This window comes from Saccostrea cucullata, unplaced genomic scaffold (assembly GCF_032062105.1).
Source record: "Saccostrea cucullata isolate Sc308-1 unplaced genomic scaffold, CSIRO_AGI_Scuc_v1 ctg23, whole genome shotgun sequence".
NCBI lineage: Eukaryota > Metazoa > Mollusca > Bivalvia > Ostreida > Ostreidae > Saccostrea > Saccostrea cuccullata.
Genome location: NW_026932470.1, coordinates 152,835 through 172,719, shown reverse-complemented (window position 1 = coordinate 172,719; position 19,885 = coordinate 152,835). Strand labels below are relative to the sequence as shown.

Genomic DNA, 19,885 nt, shown 5'->3' with positions numbered 1-19,885 from the left:
TCATAGGTAGAGCATGCTCTTGCGTATTGAATCAACCGAGATATGATTCTGAGCATGCTATGAATTTGACCCATTGATCATGACTTGCATGTCTAACCTTATTTTCAAAAACTTAATCTTCGGTGATTTATTTTGAATGACAAATGATAGGGCATTCATATTTGACACAATATGCCATGGCATCCCATCCACTAACACACCCCTAGCAAGGGACCACAATTCTTTGAATTTGCTTGTTTGTTAATTTATCATGTTTATTATAACAGAAAAAATTGTTTGTTATGGATGGATCCTGTGTAAACCTTCTGGTAATTTTTGCCCATTGCAGAATAAATAATGTCTACTTCAGAATCCTGTCTTTAATCTGGCCATATGTTCTAAAATTGGAATGAGTGATGTCCAGGTTAGACAAGTTTTACTGTATATATTTCATTTTCAATCAGAGAAATAACCCTTAGCCATAAAATCTGAGATCAGGGTCAGTGCTAGTGCTTTCATAGTGTGCCTAGTGTATTGCTTGTGATGATACCTTCCTTTAGGTTTGCAAGTATTTGACTAAGAGATTGACCTTGTAGTTTGACTTACTAAATTTCAGCTAAACCAATAACACTACATCGTCGCAAACCACGGCCAAAATGTACGCTCCTCTCCCATCTGGTCGTGGTTGAACAAGAAGAGAATTCTTCGTAGCCCATTAAATTATTGACCAATGCGAGTAAAGTGAGTAAAGCATAGTCAGATGATGAACTTTATTGCAACCTTTCAATATCCAATCGCAGCATAGGAAATATTTCTTGTATACTGTTGACAAATTGCGATGTAAAATTACTTAATGCCACTGACTGAATATGACGTTACAATAGAGAGGCGTAAATATTCAAGATTACGACACTTTTTGTGATCAAGCAGCCACGGGTAGGAGAGAGCTGTATATGCGGACTCCAGACCGTGGCTTGAGACAATGATAACACTATAGTTTTGGAACAGCTCTTTCTAGGGCTACGTACCATATATATTTCTCATGTGTATTTCTTGTCTTACAAGATTTTTCATTATATAGTACAAACATGTAAAATTAATGACATTTGAGTTTGCAATACTCTTGAAACCTTAAACCGTAGCAAGTTTTGAACAGTTTAATTAGTACTATATAGCTCGATCCTCTATATTTCATGCGACAAGCTCTTTATTTTGGCACCAATAATTTAGACCCAGGACCTCGACCTTACTTTTGAGTAATACTTTCACCTTTGTCATAACTTTGGAAAAACTGTGCGAGGGATTTTTATTGCATATAGTGTACTCAGGATCACATTACCTCTTTAGTTTAGAATACGAAATTCATTCGAATTAGTTTAATTTCAGATTTTGAAGTTCCTTCATCTTTTAGACATTGTTACAGTGAACGCGTACATAGTGTTTGACATTTGTGTCAAGAGTTAAATTTATCATTAATTCACTATAAATTTTAATTCGTGGACAAGTTGAAGCTGCAAAAGACAAAGAGAAAGTAGAACCTTGATTGTGAAAGTCGTCTGTGTCATTTTGACGCTTGACATCGATAAAAAGATGTCTACATTTGTGGATGTGAATATCATTAAATATCTTTGTTCTTGTGGGAAAAGGCATCCAATATGTCGTTTATTTTTATGCCGACATTGTTTGAAACTTAGATGTGGGGACTGTGTACAGCATGAGGTAAGCGTAAACCTGGAAATGAAAAGTTTAGGTAGCTAGGATATCTGAAGTTATGTTGCTGGTCTGACTAAGTGACGTATTGATTGATGGATGGACATACTCTTAAGCAAAATCCATATGCTGTTTCATCTTATACCGTCTTCAATAAATACCCCAGTCATTTTTTTCATATATGTCAAGAAATTATGACCTAATGCATAACACAGAACGCCACTTCCCCCTGTTTTGATTCTGGAAAACAGGCACCTGTGACAGTCTGCAAATTATTTTCTGTAGTCTTTCGCCTACATCCACTTCCTTTCCCAGGCCTTCATGTTTTGATTCTGGAAAACTAAATTACAAATGTAGCCAATTTCCCTTGCCCACGGTCTGCAAATTGCCTAAGATATTTCTGAATATGCGTAACGTAAAGACATGTTTTAATAACAATTTTTACATATTAAATAAACTCAAATGTCTATAGAAAAGGAACATTTACAGATCTTTTACCCATATTTACAAGTGCTAATTCCCATATTCAAAATAATGCTTTTCTACGACACAGTCAGCAATTCTCAATGGAGAACTTGCTCCTGGAATGAAAAAAGTTTTGAGTCAGGCCATTTTTAGTCAGTCAGTTGGGAGAGAGCAACCAAACAATGTTTAAAAGATGGTCCGGATGCATATTTGTTTGATAAGAGACTTTGCCTTACTTATAAATTTGTTAAGGTGTGATCTATAATGCTTGAATATCTCTGTTTTTCTTCAGGTTGACACACCATACTGCCCAAACTGTTTGGAGAACATGCCATCTGCTGAGGCCAAGCTTAAGAAGAACAGGTAAAAATCTCCTGCTACCACGTAGGCCCATTTGTATCATACCTACACCCTCTTCTTTAAACATAAATTAGAGCTTTAGGTTTTTTTAATGACTGCTTATCTTTTGAAAAGAAGAAAAAGCCAGAGCTCTTTCAAAGTGCTGGTAATTCAATTTATTCAACTCTTTTTTTGGTTGCATATTAACTGTCTATTTTGTCAAACTCTAAGGAAAATAAAACAAATCAGCATTTTTAACTCGGATCAGACAGATACACTGTATTTACATTAGTGTCCATACAGAAATAAGTCGTTTTGAAAGAGGCTTGTTTCTAACAAAGAAAAAAAATAATAGACCCTATTGAAATAGTTCAAATATTTTCTCATGTCTACCATACATTATGACTTAGCAATTTCTTTGTAAAATTATACTTGTATTCTATTTACTACAGTTCAATTTCATGTATCTGTAATTTTGTATATAACAGTGTACTTCAGAATCTACATTGCATTTTTGTTAACCAGGTGCAGTAACTGTTTTGACTGTCCAAGCTGTGGACACACACTGACGACCAGGGCCACCAGTACAAGTGTACCTGACCCTGAGGATCCTAACAAGACCACCCCCAAAAAGATGTACTACATGGTGTGTGGCTTCTGTAGGTGGACCACCAGAGATGTGGGGATCCCCGACAAACCAGTCGGTCAGTTAACTACTGACTCATTGTCTAATGATACATTTACAGCCAAAAAGAATAATTAATTAGTACATTTCAAGTTTTAAACAGATCAATATGCACGAGTAAATTTTACAATAAAAAAAGTGAAGGAAGTATTTATGTATTCTTGTCATATATTGACAAAATATTTAGGATTTTCTTTCTGAGGAGATGATTTATCTGTTTTACAGCCAGTGGTGGATGGGAAGACTTGGAGAACAAGGACGCTAAGCAGGTACAGTTTACTTTAAAAATTTCATTTGGATTTAATTCCAGTCTATAAGACAAACTTATACTCAGAGGATATGGTAAATAAAAGTTTATAGATTACCTACAAAATGAGGTCTGAACTCAAAGCAATGCTTAACAGTAACTTGTGTGTAATTTAATTGTTCAATTTTTTTGACACCTTATTTTTCCAAAATTGTTATTTGGTATTTATAAGCAAGACAAAATTTTTCACAAAATTTGGTTGTAAATTGCTCTTTAATCAGTCAGGGGCATAACTTAAATAAGTTATTTTCAAAAATAACTCAAATGAGTTATTTTTTTGTCTCAATGAGTTACTTCTCTTTGCTATGATGTAATGCAATATCAATAAAATAATAACTTGTTTAAGTTATTTTGTGTCTTCCTTCCTAACTTACATCCCGTGCACCAAAGGATTTTGACACAAAAACAAATGTTTGATTTTTCCAAATATACACCATTATAAAACCACAAAATAAAGTGTAAATGCTGTTTATTCCTCAACAATTCTCCATAAACTCCATCTAGTATTACATAATGGAATCAAAACAAAATTTTTCACAAATTTTGTTATTTAAAAAAAAAAATCGTGTGTGTAAAATAACTGATTTAAGTTATTTTTTTAATAACTTGTTTGAGTTATGCTCCTGACTGTTAATACTAAATATTTAAATATGCATTGATGAACTCTCTATGAACAGGATATCTAGCATAATTTCCTGAAAATAAGTGCTCACTGTATATTGAATGTTTGAAATGAACTTAAATTTGGCAAGAAAAATAAAGAACAATACCTCTATAATATTATTTGCTACAGAACTAGTCATAATTATACATGTAAATTTTGCAGATTTTCTCTTTGCTGGAAACGTATGAGAAAATTGCTCAGAAGGAAAAAGCTGAGAAGGAACGGAAGAAATATGTCAGAAGAAGAAGTTACCTTAGCTACACGGTACGACAGGAATAGAAATCCTAGATAAATCTTAGTGAAGGCTGATGTTTTGTTTTTATACATTTTTGTTTATCTACAGAGATGTCAAACTTTTTTCTAATATCATTTAGGCTGGCATGGATAAATATGGAATGGTTTCTGTTGCTGCAAAGAGGAAACAGGGCAATTTGGCCAGTCTAACGTAAATTTATATTTTTTGAATATTTATTGCTTTTGATTAGTAAAATCTGTACTATTTGTACTATATATAAGTATTAAACCATTTTATGCAAAAGATTTGAAAAATTACAAATTTCATTATATTTCAGCATCAAGGAAAATGAAGAAGTCAGCTTTGCTAGTGTAAAGCCATCTGAGACTGTCAAAATGTTTGATCCACTCCCCGAGAGCATATTTACTGAACCAATACAATTAGATAAGAGTGAGTACTGTTTGATTGTTTATTACACATGTATCTGTCGACTTGGTACTACTCCTCAGATATATTATACTATTGGTAATTTGCTGTTGTCTTCAGTGAGTACAATTAGCCAGAGACATGCCTCCCCTGAGTTCCAGCCCTGTGAGAGCAGTTCCCTGTACCCCCTACATAAACACCTGCTCATCAGAAGGTCCCTGAGGTGCAAGGTCAGCTACTAAATGTCTAAAGGAAAAAGGAACTGATTTTATTTAGAATATGTCCAGAATTTTCACACAACTCATTAATATGATAAGTAGATAAAACTATGATTTTTAAGTGCCAGCAAATATTAACAGCACTTGTATACATATCAGATTTAGAACTTGTAAGGATTATAGTTCTCTTGGTTTTATATTCATAGCTAGTTTTATTCTTTTAGGCATATTTGTCCTCTGTTAACATAAAAGATTATAGGTAGAAGTTAATGTGCAAGTATTTTCATGGAAAGAGGAGAGAGATGAATGTGTAATTTTATCGACAGTTTTAATATTTCACCATTCTTTAAACTTTTCCTTGATAAATTCAATTTAGGCTTGCATCTTACAAATCATAAATAAATAGGTTATATTTATTTAAACAGGAATGTGAGCACAACTTAAGCAAACCAGAGTTCAACCCAATATCCATCAAGTTCAAGATCCAGCTTATTGCCTTGTAAGTTTGACACAAATTCCATTATTGCTTAGAATTTTATGTCTTTTGGTCAATCGAGGTTTAAAATATCCTTTTATATTTATCAGGCACCATATACCAGAGATAAAGATTTTCTCTCCCCCAGAGCTGGTTGTGAAGAAGGTAAGAAAGATCCAATTAAATGATCATTTCCAAAATGAACTGAGATATGAACATAAATTATGCTCATGTCAATTTCTTTAATCATAGTTGAAAAGCTGACTTTTTTATGTGTGTTTTTGGACACTCATTGTGTAAATGTTAAACTTATAACAGGATTGTAAGGTGATCTTGTCTGTGACAAACCCCAGTGTTTACAACAGTAGTATTGCTTTCTTACCAATGGATCCTAAAGAGGACGACTTCAGTACTGCCAAGGTAGGTCCCTAAATGGAGGTAAAAACAATAGGCCTAAAAATAATCACAAAATGGAGTTCCGCATAATTATGATTAATGCCATGTACATGGTCACAAATCTTCCACATAAATTTGTCCCAGTGTACTTAAACTACTATTAAATTGATTCCTGTTTAATGTGGCATGTATTGTAGGTAGAACTGCCAAAACAAGCCATAGTTGTTGCCCTTAGAGATGATGCAGCCTTGTATGATGATGCAAGTCAGGGTCAAGAAGCATTCAAGGATGATTCAAGGTCAGAATGATGTGTCAATTTCCTGGTTTATTCATTTATACCCATAATTCAGCTGTATGATTGATTTTCTAAAGTTGTTCTTTTCCAGAATGTCTACATTGTTTAATTTTTTTTCATTTTTAGTGTGATAGCATACAGAAAGTCAAACAAAGTGGGCGTGTTTATCAAGGTGAAGCCTCAGAATCCAGAACAGGAGGTCAAGGTAGTCATTAAAGTCAACATCAAAGACCTTCTTTTAAAGAAACATTTTATATATCCTTTAATATGATTATTTATCTGTGTTTTAGGTGTTTTTGATGCTTATTTATTTGTGTTTTTAGGTGTCCTTTGTGCCGATTTATTGTTTTATTTAGATGTCCTTTATGCTCATCGCCTGATTAATCATTTATTAGCTATCCTTTATATTGAAGTATCATTTTATGTAGCTATTTTTTATGCTGATTTATCTTTTTGTTTAGGTGTCCTTTATACTGAAGCATGAGTACAGGAACACTGCTATAGCGCTCCCTAGTGAGAATCAGGAGCCTCAGATTGTCTCCCTTCAGCATCAAGTCTTCATCAACCTGGGACCTGTCAAGAGGAAGTGAAGGCCAGGGATCATAGAGATGTGTTCCCTATAATTAATTAAACATAGATAAAAAATATACATTATGTGCAATATGATATGAACACTGAGGTCATTGGTTAACTTATGTTCATTTTGATTGTAAGGTCTGTATGTGTTATTAAAATCTATCTACTCTTTGTAATCATTGGTTACCGTTGAGAGAATAATGTATTAGAGTGGCTTTTGCTACAATTGAAAGTATTAGTTATGTAAAAGTTATTTATAATTGATAAAACAATGTAGGTAAGGTCTGTGCTTAAGTAACTGTAAACCTGCTTTGCTTGGATAAAAAAAAAATGAGATTCACACCCTTCCTTCACATATTTTACTTTATCAAGCAGTCAATTTATGACCAAAGGAAATGAATTGCTGAAGATTTCAGTTTAGATTTATGTAATCACAGCTAAAAATTGTTTTTTAGTGTATTATTATACACTGCAGTGGTCTTTTCTCTTTGGCTTAATGTTGGTGAAGGTGTAAGTGCTTAAAATAAAATGATCAAAAATATTGCTTAAAATGAGTTTTGTTATTATTATTATGAGAATACAATACATGTGCGTATTACGGTATGCATGCTGCATAAATTTTGCTTAAAACTCAACTGCACTTGAGTGGATATTATACTTATTGCCAATCATTAAAAAATATACATAATTATATTAAAAATTGATAAATTAAAACTGGTCATACAGGAACAGTGCATGAATTTACTTTTTAGCTCACCTGAGCCGTCTGTCTGTCTGTCTGTCCGTCTGTCTGTAAACTTTTCACATTTTCGACTTTTTCTCATGAACCACTAGGCCAATTTTAATCAAACTTGTCACAAAGTATCTTTGGGTGAAGGAGATTCAAGTTTGTTCAAATGAAGGGCCACGCCCTCATTCAAGGGGAGATAATTAGGAATTAATGAAAATTTGGTGGCATGTTTTAAAAATCTTCTTCTCAAGAACCACTGTGCCAGGAAAAATGAAACTTATGGGGAAACATCCTCAGGTAGTGTAGATTCAAGTTTGTTCAAATCATGACCCGGGGGGTAGGGCGGGGCCACAATAGCCGACCAAAGTTTTACATAGAAATATATAGGAAAATTCTTTAAAAATCTTCTTCTCAAGAATAACAAAGCCATAATTGATCATATTCATATGGAAGCATCCTCAGGTAGTGTAGATTCAAGTTTGTTCAAATCATGACCCCCGGGGGTAGGGCGGGGCCAAAATGGCCGACCAAAGTTTTACATGGAAATGCATAGGAAAATTCTTTAAAAATCTTCTTCTCAAGAATAACAAAGCCATAATTGATCATATTTAATATGGAAGCATCCTCAGATAGTGTAGATTCAAGTTTGTCCAAAACATGACCCCCGGGGGTAGGGCGGGGCCACAATGGCCGACCAAAGTTTTACATAGAAATATATAGGAAAATTCTTTAAAAATCTTCTTCTCAAGAATAACAAAGCCATAATTGATCATATTTATATGGAAGCATCCTCAGGTAGTGTAGATTCAAGTTTGTTCAAATCATGACCCCGGGGGTAGGGCGGGGCCACAATAGCCGACCAAAGTTTTACACAGAAATATATAGGAAAATTCTTTAAAAATCTTCTTCTCAAGAATAACAAAGCCATAATTGATCATATTTATATGGAAGCATCCTCAGGTAGTGTAGATTCAAGAATGTTCAAATCATGACCCCAGGGGGTAGGGCAGGGCCACAATGGCAGATCAAAGTTTTACATAGACATATATAGGAAAATTCTTTAAAAATCATCTCCTCAAGAATAGCAAAGCCATGATTGGTTATGGGACTTTTTTGGATTTAAACTTTTCAATAATAAACCAATTCTACTTTTTCCTAGCCACAGTGCTCAGGTGAGCAATGTGGCCCATGGGCCTCTTGTTTAGCTTGCCTGAGCCAAAGGCTAAAGTGAGCTATTAGGATCACATAATGTCTCGTCTCGGCTGTCTAGCTGTCTGTTCGTCTATCTGTAAACTTTTTCACATTTTCAACTTCTTCTCAAGAACCACTGGGCCAATTTTAACTAAACTTGTCATAAAGTATCCTTTGGTGAAGGAGATTCAAGTTTGTTCAAATGAAGTGCCACACCCTCTTTCAAGGGGAGATGATTATGAATTAGTGGAAACTAATAACATCTCTTAAAAATCTTTCCAAGAACCACTAGGCCAGGAATTATGAAACTTATTATAAAGCATCCTGCAGTAGTGTAGTAGATTCAAGTTTGTTCAAATCATGACCCCTGGGGGTAGGGTTGTGCCACAATGAATGATTAAATTTTTACATAGGAATACATGGGGAATTTAAAAAAGAAAAAAAAAATCTTTTTTCCAAAAACAGAACATGGGACTCTAATTGTGGCTTTTTCCCTAAAAGCTTGAACTTTCATTGTGGCCCCAAGCTTCCTGGAGGTCATGATTTGAACAAACAAGTATACATGTACTTCCATGTAAATATGACCTGTAATTATCAGAAGATATTTAAAGGTTTTTTAATAATAAAAAAAGGATCTGCAAGCAGTAAATAAATTCCAGACAAGGGGTACAACTCTCTCTTGGATACATTAGATGAGATGCGACTAGGGGGAGACAATTACCATTTTAAGTTTACAGCATATGGATATTCTCGGGGAAAATGGGGACAAGTCTCTCTACACAAAATTACGTATTCTAATCCAGAAATCTGTATTAAAAGACCATGGTAATTTTTTTTCTTATTTTGTGCAATGCGAGTTCCCTTTGTTCGTTGTTAATACCTGCAGAATGAGGTTATGTTGGTCAAATATTTTTAAAAATCATATCTTTTTAAAAAAAAATCTTTACCCCTGAGCATGCTGTAGACAGTATTTTTGTATTCTGTAATAATGAATTTTTTAATGAAAATTGAAATGAGTGTCAATTTGGTCCGGAGCTCCAGACCCATTCTGATGAATTGTATACTTTAAAGAGAGGCAACTAATGGGTCACAATTTTCAAAATCGATGAAAAAAATATACTCTCTCGACGAGACAGAAAGGCCACCACGCGTCTTATCTTTTAACCTTGGCAGCTCATTTTGACAATTGTAATACGAGTTTATTGTTAGGACAACAATTGTTAAATAGCTTTCATCCAAATTTTTATTTTAAATTTTATGTTTTGAGATAAGCCAAATGTTGACTGACATGGTTAGAATTACTCATTATTCATGAGCGTCTAAGTTTAATCACTCCCATGCACAAAGAATATTACAGAACTATTGTAGACATTGAAAATAAGACCAATTATTATTTCCATGACAAAATTATTAATGGATTATTGCGAAAATGGCTATGTTCATATTACTTGTCAGATTTTCCCATGGGATTACAATCCGGTAAATCGGGTTTACCGAATTCCAAATCAACAGTTACCCCATACAAATGTACAGTTTTAATTATTGATGCTATTAAATTTCCATGTTCTTTGCAAACCCTATGTGTTTCATCAAAGATGTATCATTATTTTGTTCATTCTATAAAAGTTTCCATGTGAACCACAATTCAGTCATCTTATTAAAGTGACTCAATACGAAATTTGAAACACGTTTTGTTTTCGTCGTTTTTGTGCATTATACTTGAACTTTTTGGCATGCGTTCGATAGCTCCAGAACTACTCAACCTATTTCTACCAAATCACAAGTCCAGGTTTGCTCAAATGAACAACAATGTTTCTCCAAAAGAAACAAGCAAATTCAAAGAATTGTGGTCCCCCGCTTTCGGTGTCTTTGTGGGCGAAATATTATTTTTTAGGGTGAAGGTCAAAAGGTCAAAGTTATTGATATCACATGTAAGGTCTTGCCACAAAGAATATAAATATTTAAAATATGATAGTCCTATTTCTACCGTTGTGACCAAGGTTAAAGTTTTTAAAAAGTAGTTTAAACTCCAAGGTCAAGGTCAAAGGGTCAAAGTTCTTGGTATGCAATAAAAGGCCTTCTCACAGGGATTACATACGTGAAGTACGAAAGCCCTAACCCTTACCGTTTAAAAGTTATGGTCAAGGTTAAAGTTTTTCAGAAGTACGTAAATCTCCAAGGTCAAGGTTAAAAGGTCAAAGTTGTTGATATCCAATGAAAGGTCTTGCCACAAAGAATACATATGTGAAATATAAAAGTCCTTGTATCTACTGTTCAAAAGTTGTGACCAAGGTTATAATTCTTAAAAAGTAGTTAAAACTCCAAGGTCAAGGTCAAAAGGTCAAAGTTCTTGGTATCCAATGAAAGGTCTTTTTACAAGAATAACTTATGTGAAGTATAAAAGCCATAGCCCTTACTGTTCAAAAATTATGGTCAAGGTTACAGTTTTCACATAAGTACGTAAATTTCCAAGGTCAAGGTCAAAAGGTCAATGTTGTTGGTATCCAATGAAAGGTCTTGTCCCAAAAAATAAATATTTGAAATATGAAAGTCCTAGTACCTACCATTCAAAAGTTATGGCCAAAGTAAAAGTTTGGAATTTTTGAGTAAAAGTTGGTCAAACTCCAAGGTCAAGGTCAAAAGGTCAAATTTGGTGGTACCCAAAGAAAGGTCTTATCACAAGGAATACACATATGAAATATGAAAATCATAGCTCCACTAAATCAAAAGTTATGGGCAAGGTTAAAGTTTTTGTGACGGACGGACAGACTGACAGATGGACAGACAGACGGACAGACGAATGAGATTTAATGTCCCCTCGCTTTCGCGAAAGCAGGGGACAACAATAATGAAGGAATCGCAAAGAGAGGGAGAGTACAATGCACGAATCACTCTAGCCATTATTAATTTCAGCTAACTCCCCTTCCATCCTGCAAAGCAGTGACCACCGTTTGGGCATAATATTTTAAAAAATTGTCATCTAAAAAAGAAATAATCTGGAAAAGGGAAGGAAATTTTTATAATAATTCTAGTATTTTTAATTTTTTTTTTGTATAATAAGCAGACTGAATTGCTATTTTATAGACTACTTTCTTTCTCCATTGCGAAAGATCACAACAAAAACAAACAGACTTTGTTAGTATCAACACAGGGACAATCTTATCTTTTTTTGGACAGGTCATGGGGACCACTGGGCTCAAATTTTTAATTCAAAACTTTCTTGGAAAGATGTATGACGTACATAAACTAGAAGAATTATTTTGGCTACGTTAGCGTTTTTTTTTTTTTTTTTTTTTGGTTTACCTTGCTGTTGGAATATAAATTAACCACACCATCTGCTGAAATAATTTTCTTTGAAAATGAGAATTCTAGCATGATTTGTGGTTTTAAAAATAGATTCTCCCTATTAAATTATAACCGGACACTCGATCGTTGTAGGTGATGATTTGACAATTACAAATATTTCACTAGGGTAAAGTTACAGTTCAATAAATTCGCTGTTATGTGGGTTGAAAAGTATATTATGGAGTTGGGGCAGGTGGATGAATTTTATTGTGAGGGGGGAAAATAACCCTTCTTAAATACCGTCTGAAAACTGAATGCAATATTCAAAAGATCAGTCTGGTTAAAATGAAAAAAAAAAATTGTGTGAAAAATAAAATTAAAAAAAAAAAAGAAACAAGAAAGAATAATGAAATGTGCATGGTGCATTTGCACAAATCTAGCATTTAAAAGCATACTGCCTGTTCATATTATAGTAAGTATGAAAAATATATTCACATTCCAATTGACTTCAAATTAAATTTGATGAAGATGAAGCGAATCGTACAGATTTCATATTTTGTCTTCGATGACAGTCGGAATTCAATCGGTTCGTGTTAGCTAATTAATATTAATTATATACCCTGGTGATGTATTCCAAGCTCTGAATTTTGAACAACAAAAAAATTACGATGCATAACAAATAATGTCTCTGACAAAAATTAAAAGCATTGATCCGGGAATCAACTCGATGTTTGTCATAAATTCTATCAAAATATTCTCTGTTAGCATTCGGACTGAACAATGTAAACGAAATCTTGTCGACTGGTAAGAATTTATATTTACAAGTTCATGATAAGTAGAACTTCATTCTATTGCAACTATATATACTTATAAAAATGATGGTTTTGTGTTAATTTGGGATATTTGGCTATTTTTTTTTTTCATTTAACGTTGGTAATTATTTTTTTTTCTCCAATCATGGACAAAATTATGGAACGCAAATATTTACATCTCTTTTAAGTTTAAAACGGTACAAAATCATGGAGCGCAGACATTTATATTTCTTTTAATTTAATAACGTCACTTTTTACAGGTTGTGTCATCACTGTGTTAAACATGTTTTTCACAGCGATTGTTTTGGTACTCATAATTGGGAAATCAAATGCCATTACCGATATACTTAGTTCTTGTGGATACATGGACAGTGGTAGCGTTCTAGAAGTCAGCTGTGAGGTGCGTTCGGAGTGGAGGTTTTCAGAATTCCGCCAGTGGACCCTGTCACAGAGCCGCCCAGCGATACATTTGAACATCGCGTGTAAAGGTGGACAACTCGTGCTCACTCATCCAATAAATGCCAGGAATCTGACAGAACTGCGGATAAGAGATTGTCTTAAAATAGAGGGGATGTTTGCAAACTTTGAAGAACGAGATCTGGGGAACGATGCCACTGAGGATTTAAGGGATACCAACATGACATTACGAGTTTTGGAAATTACAAATTCTTCGTACTTGTACAATACCACAAACGTTCTTCAGCATTCAGACTGGTTACAGAGACTTTACGGTTGCGTGACCTTCTTTCCTCGAGGGCTCCGTGTCTTAAAACAGAGTAAAACAAGTTTTGAAGGCGATTTTCCCGGATTTCAAGACTTACCTGTCGGAAATGACTGTGATTACAACGATTTGGAAGTGTACGAAAAGTCAGTTTTTCAGTCGAAGTATGCCTTTTTAAGCGAAGAGTCAGAGAATGAAATATTTTATTTTCTACGTTCTGGAAAGTTTAAGAACTTGCGTATTGCAAATTTCTCAAATGCGAATTTACACTTTGTACCAACCCATTTCACGGAGTACAACTGGTTTCGACGTTTTGAATCCATCGAAATAATTGATCTTTCGTACAACAGAATTAAGGAAATCCCTTATCTAAGGAGACCAAACCGAGGCGGTGTAAAAATCATTTTACATCACAACAATATTTCCAAAATTACCATGACCTTGATAGACAAACTTAAACAGCTTAATGGCATGCTAGTTGATTTTTCTAAGAACACATTTTTTTGCACATGCGAGAACGACCAAGAAAGGATACTTCGCTTTGTCAAGAACAAGATTGAAAAAAACTGGGCAAAGCCCTACCGATTCCTTGCAAACGAAACTTGCTCATTTCCATCAACTTTACAAGGGATGACCTTCAAATCCCTTGACGCTAAGCTTCTCTGTCCAGAAATATCCGAATACCCGAATATGACCTTCAAATCCCTTGACGCTAAGCTTCTCTGTCCAGAAATATCCGAATACCCGAATATCTCGTTCATCATTCTAATTGTTCTGGCAGTTGTCGCCCTTATTTGTATTGTTATTATGTTTAGGAGGGAAATCAGAATGTTGTCCTACACGAGACTTGGGATCCGCCTCTGGAGACAAAGAAGAAGCGCCACCATTCGATTGAAGGAGTACGACGCCTTCATATCCTACAGCACATTGGACGAGAGTTGGGTCTTAGGAACTCTTTGTAAGCGCTTGGAAAAACTTCGGCTTTGTCTTCACCATAAACACTTTGTTCTTGGGGCCTGTATATCGGACAACATCATTGAAAGTGTTGAGAGAAGCAGACACACGATAATTGTGTTGTCCGAAAATTTTCTGCAGAGCGAGTGGTGCCTTTTGGAATTCCGAAAAGCTTTTCATCAGACTCTACTGGAAAGGAAACGTCATTTAATTGTTATTTTGATGAACAATGTTAAAATTGATACTCTTGAGCCGGAAATGAAACATTTCTTACGAACTCATACCTACCTTAAGCTGAACGACTTCTTGTTTTGGGATCGTCTTATTTACGCTGTTTCGGACGCAAAGTTTCAATCGTCCAAAAAACGGGAACATTCTGGGAAAGAAAATTCCTTGTCTGTAGACAAAATGGAGGTTGATCCTCTAAAATCAGACTCTGTAGTCACGGTTGATTATAGTAACTAAGGAACAATGAATAATGTTAGCAACTTTCCCAACTTATGTACCATACCGGTTAGATTGCACTGCAATTTAAAGACGATGGCATTAGGAATAACTTAAGTTTTCTTTGTTGCTTGCCTATAGAAACTCTTTATCAATAACTGTTTATCTCACGAATCTTAGGTGAAGTAGATATGATATGCTGAAAAAAAATTGCTTAATTAAGGACATGCATACGCAAGGTACCTTACCTTTTCAAGATATTCTTTTTAACTTACAATACCATTACATGTTCTTAGACAAAAAATCATCATGTGTTACCAGGGGTTTTGAAAAGATATCAAATTATGAAATGTTTTGTATTATTGAAAGAAAAATGTACAAAAATCACAAAACATCAATTCCAGATTTTTTTTCATCAAAATTTGGTTTAGAAGAGGTGTACAAATCCATATATATAGACGTTTAAAGTATTTGACACAGGTCCTTCTTTTAGTGGAACTCTTCAACTCCAGGGAAGAAGCCAATAAAGCTCAAACTACGTTGCGTATGACCTTATGATTGTATGTTAATTGTTGTACATCTTATTCGAAAATTTACACAAAATTTAGTAAATTAGATATTTTTTTATGATTACGTTTTGTGCATGTTGATGCTTTATGCCCATTCTATATCTGTCTTTTGATGTATATATATAAAAAAGTTATTTGTTTCATGATACCCCCCCCTAGAAAATTTAAGATAAATAATAAATTACATTCTTTAATTTTCAAAGTTCTGCTCTTTCATTACTTGATTTCTCTTTTCTTGACTTTGTCTGGCAAATGTAGAATAAGGAAGTGATAGAAGCATATTTGTCTGTAGAATTGAATTATAATAAGCATCAGCAATAGTACATGCATTGAGAAATAAATATAAAACTAAAGGCACTGTGAGCACTAAGCTCACTAAATGATACACCCGCCTCCCATATGATTATAATGGCACAGTCTATGATTTGCCCTCGGAGACGACCCGAAATAAGTGCCAGATCAAAAAGTTAAAAAGGTCACACTGGCATTATGTAATTAAGAATCTGTGAAAATGTCATTAAATTTCATTCAGTGGTATTACTTATTACCGTATAGGAGGAGTTGCGGATAAGAGATGGAAACCCTTCAATATTATAGTAAGAATGGCAGTTTCCATGTTTTGCTGTGGGAAACCAAAATATGTTTTCGATGAAAAGGTAATATAGAAGATGCAAAAGGTAAAAAATTTCTGTGAAAGTTTCATTAAAATTCAGTGGTATAGGAGGGGTTGTGGATGAGAGATCGATACTCCAAAACATAACAAACGGACTTGCGTATAAACAGACGTTACTATTTTACCCCCCCCCCCCGCCCTGCTTTTCAAGCGGGGGTATAATAAAAATAAACTAACACATTTTTAGTCACATACCGACTAAACCAAAGGGGACTATAGGGTACCTTTGAGTCTGTCCGTTCCTCTGTCTGTCTGTCCGTCCGTCCGATGCAATACAATACAAAATTCTGAATTGTTTTAAATGAAAATTCAATATCTTTGCCCAAATGTTATGAGATATTAAAATCGATCTGCTCTTTATTTTGTGATTATGAGCTTATCTTTGACGCCCATCGATAATGACATGCACAAAACGTTTGAAAAACAATAGAATGTTCCGCAATCTTAAAAAAAATATTTTCAATATTTATGCCGATCCTTTTAAAAGCTGACGGTCGCGCTTTGCAGTTGTTCAAATTATTTTAATTTTTTGCTATTGTTCATTAACATTTGCTAAAAGAGTTATAATAAAAATAAATAATGAAAGACATTTTTCAGTTTGATCTAAGAAAATTCAGCTAAATAGGAAGCAAAATAATGTATTTAAAATGATCAAAAACAAAATTTTATTATGTCGTAGATATTTTCCTTTTTATTCCTTTTGATACTCTTGTGATAAATAAAGTTATGGTTTTAATTTTTAAGTTCTTCGATCATTTCAATTTAAGGAAATAAAAGGATTGTCGCTCTGGATATAATAATGTTCGAAAAAGAAATGTATTTTAAAGGCACAATAAAATGCAAAATGATGTATTAATTTTTCCACTCGGTTGATTTGCAACACAAAGAGAATCAAGTTTTCAAAATTGTTGCAATTCAAAAATCATTGAAGTAAGATTTATTGAATTTATCGCAGTAACAATAACCTCCATATGACGACATATTTCTTCCCCCTACATGCAAGATAAAGTATGTTAACATTAAACAGAATTATGTAGACATGCAATATTTATGTAGACATGCAACTGATGCAAGTTAGATATGTTGACATGCACATAACTAATCTTGTAAGAAAATATAATTTATTAAATTTGGGTAAATTTTCTAACTTACGACCAATAATCATTCTTTAGAGTCCATTTTAACATTACAAATTATAGTTAGAGTCAACACGCACTGACGTTAGAGGAAGGATCAACTGTCATGGAAAAGTAAGCATCCCCTTCCGACTCGCGACTGTTCTCACACACGCCGTGCGCTCCTTGTCATGACCGCGTAAAAAAACAGTGGTCAATTCAATTTTGGGATAATGGCTTCGCAATTTGAACGAAAGAAGTCTGTCAACATGCAATTGACCCAACGACAGAATATGAAAATAAAGTCATCGTTTCGACCGTGGCAATATGGATCTTGATATCCTTGTATATCAACTCATTTGTCAAAAGCTTACCTCATTTCAGAAATTGTTCGTATGTAGAACATGCTCTTGAATATTAAATTAAATTGGGGATATGAACTCCATATGTATGTGATAATGGTATAGTAATTGCTATATAAATAGGGGAACTTGGCAATACAAATTTCATTTTATCACGTTTTTTTTTATAAAGTCTGGTGAGTTGTCAATTTGTCATTAATGCTTTCCTCTAGTTTGAAAAAGGGTCAAAATTGTCGGTACCCCATGGAAGGTCGTATCACAAGAAATACAACAGTTACTGTGAAATATGAAAAGCCATGGCACTAACTGTTTAAAATTATGGCAAAGTTTAAAGAAGACCAAACTCAAAGTTCAAGATCAAAGGTCAAAATTCCAAAGGAAGGTCTTGTCACAAGAAACACACCTATGAAATATCAAAGCCCTAGCACCAAGATTTCAATGTTTAGGGCCAATATTAATTTTTAGGTCCTTGAGTAAACTCAGGTGACCTATTGCTATCCGTTTTCGTCCGTCGTCGTTCGTTAACATTTGAACATTTTTTAGCTTCTTCTCTGAAACCACTTAACCAATTTCAACCAATTTTGGCATATAGCATCTATGGGTAAAGAGAAACAAAATTGTCAATTTCATGGTCCCTCCCTGTCCCCCCCCCGGGCCTCGGGGGTGGGGCCAAAACCACTAAAATTAGTGCAATCTTTAAAAATCTTCTTTACTCCTGGACATCTAGCAGTCAAAGTGTTAGTATGATTGTAATCAGCATTGAGTCTTCTACCAAAATTGTGAAATTCATGGCCCCAGGGTCAGGGGTTCTAGTACTAGGACGCGGCTAAGTAGGTCATATAGTGCAAATGCATTTTTTCCTTGAAATTCTTCTTTTCTGCTCCTGGGGATTGAATAAACTAACCAAGTGCATAGTTGAGTTGAAAATGACTGCCTCTTCCCAAATTGTGAATTTCATGGCCCCAGGGTCAGGGGTTCTAGTGCTAGGGTGGGGCTATATAGATTATATAGTGAAAATGCACAAATTCTTTGAAATTCTTCTTCTCTGTTCGTGGGCATTAAATAAACTAACCAAGTGCATAGTTATGTTGAATAAGGCTGCCTCTTCCAAAATTTTGAATAGCATGGCCCCAGGGTCAGTGGTTCGAAAAATCTTACGTTTTCCAGGCCTTTTTTACGATTTTGATATTTTACATGCCTGGATAACGTCAGAAACGGCGCCATTACGAAAACTGGAAATTTCACCGTCTCCTACCGAAGTTGATTTTTGATACTTGCGAACCGAACTAACTTCAGAAATAAGAATTTATCAGTAGCACAATGCCTCTTGTACTCACCAATATCGATGAAAAGAAAATATTACTCCACATTTCGTCACAGGACTTGCAAGATTTAAAATACACGAAATGAAGACAAATCTTGACAGTCTGCAGGGGCGTAGCCAGGGTACTTTTGATATGGACGCCTGAATCGGCGGGGGGTTTGGGGGCCGCCTTAAGGCCCCCAATAGGTGGGGGCGAAGCCCCCCGAAGCTGGTGAATTTCCGACGATTTCGATGTGCATATTTGACCCTTCTGATAGCATTTTTCTTACATTTTTTCAGTTTGTTACGCAGCCACATTTGAGGTCCGTTCTTTCCTTGTACAAAATGCGGACAGTCACTCAATAAAGAGAAAGGATATGTCCAAAAGCTCTGTTTGACGAAACCAACTAAAACAATTTTAGACTTTTGAAGCACGACAAAATACTTATGGTTAACATACGGCAGTTGGTTAGAGTAGTTGGCTGGTTTAGACAGACCGCTTTGGCACGCCAAATTCACAAAAATGAGATAAACCTAGTTTCACAATTGATAAACTAGGTTTATCGACTGTAAACTATAGTTTACAAACCGTAAACTATAGTTAACGATTCGTTAAGTATAGTTAACGATTCGTTAAGCATAGTTTTCATCTGTAAAACTATATTTAACGGTCGTTAACTATAGTTTACGAATGTTAATCTAAGTTTAATTGTCTGAATAAAGCGTTAACAATAGATTTTGTTGATAAACATAGATTCACGTTTGTAAACTATAGTTTATATTTATCAGATCGTTAACTATAGTTAACGGTTTGTAAACTATAGTTTACAAATCGTGAAACTGCATGTATTTATCAGATAATCTATGTTTTGCAATCGCAAATGATCGTTTTCGGTGTTAAGTATAGTTTACGGTTGTGAAACATAGATTATCGCGTTAACTATGGTTTACAAATG

The 19,885-nt window shown here is 34.5% G+C and overlaps 2 protein-coding genes across 2 annotated transcripts; both read left to right on the top strand.

Moving 5' to 3' along the window:
* Positions 1-1,535: 1,535 nt before the first annotated feature.
* LOC134235187 (dynactin subunit 4-like) lies at positions 1,536-7,321 on the top strand. The gene is made up of 14 exons (XM_062717298.1): positions 1,536-1,698; positions 2,447-2,517; positions 3,019-3,197; positions 3,404-3,447; positions 4,312-4,413; positions 4,524-4,594; positions 4,722-4,834; positions 4,931-5,040; positions 5,454-5,527; positions 5,614-5,668; positions 5,822-5,927; positions 6,101-6,197; positions 6,321-6,399; positions 6,656-7,321. Exons 1-14 carry the CDS (start codon positions 1,570-1,572, stop codon positions 6,782-6,784), a joined length of 1,359 nt encoding a protein of 452 aa, XP_062573282.1. The 5' UTR covers positions 1,536-1,569; the 3' UTR covers positions 6,785-7,321.
* A 5,750-nt stretch (positions 7,322-13,071) lies between these two features.
* Positions 13,072-15,624, top strand: LOC134235216 (toll-like receptor Tollo). The gene has a single exon (XM_062717353.1). It carries the CDS (start codon positions 13,072-13,074, stop codon positions 14,926-14,928), a length of 1,857 nt encoding a protein of 618 aa, XP_062573337.1. The 3' UTR covers positions 14,929-15,624.
* Positions 15,625-19,885: the final 4,261 nt, after the last annotated feature.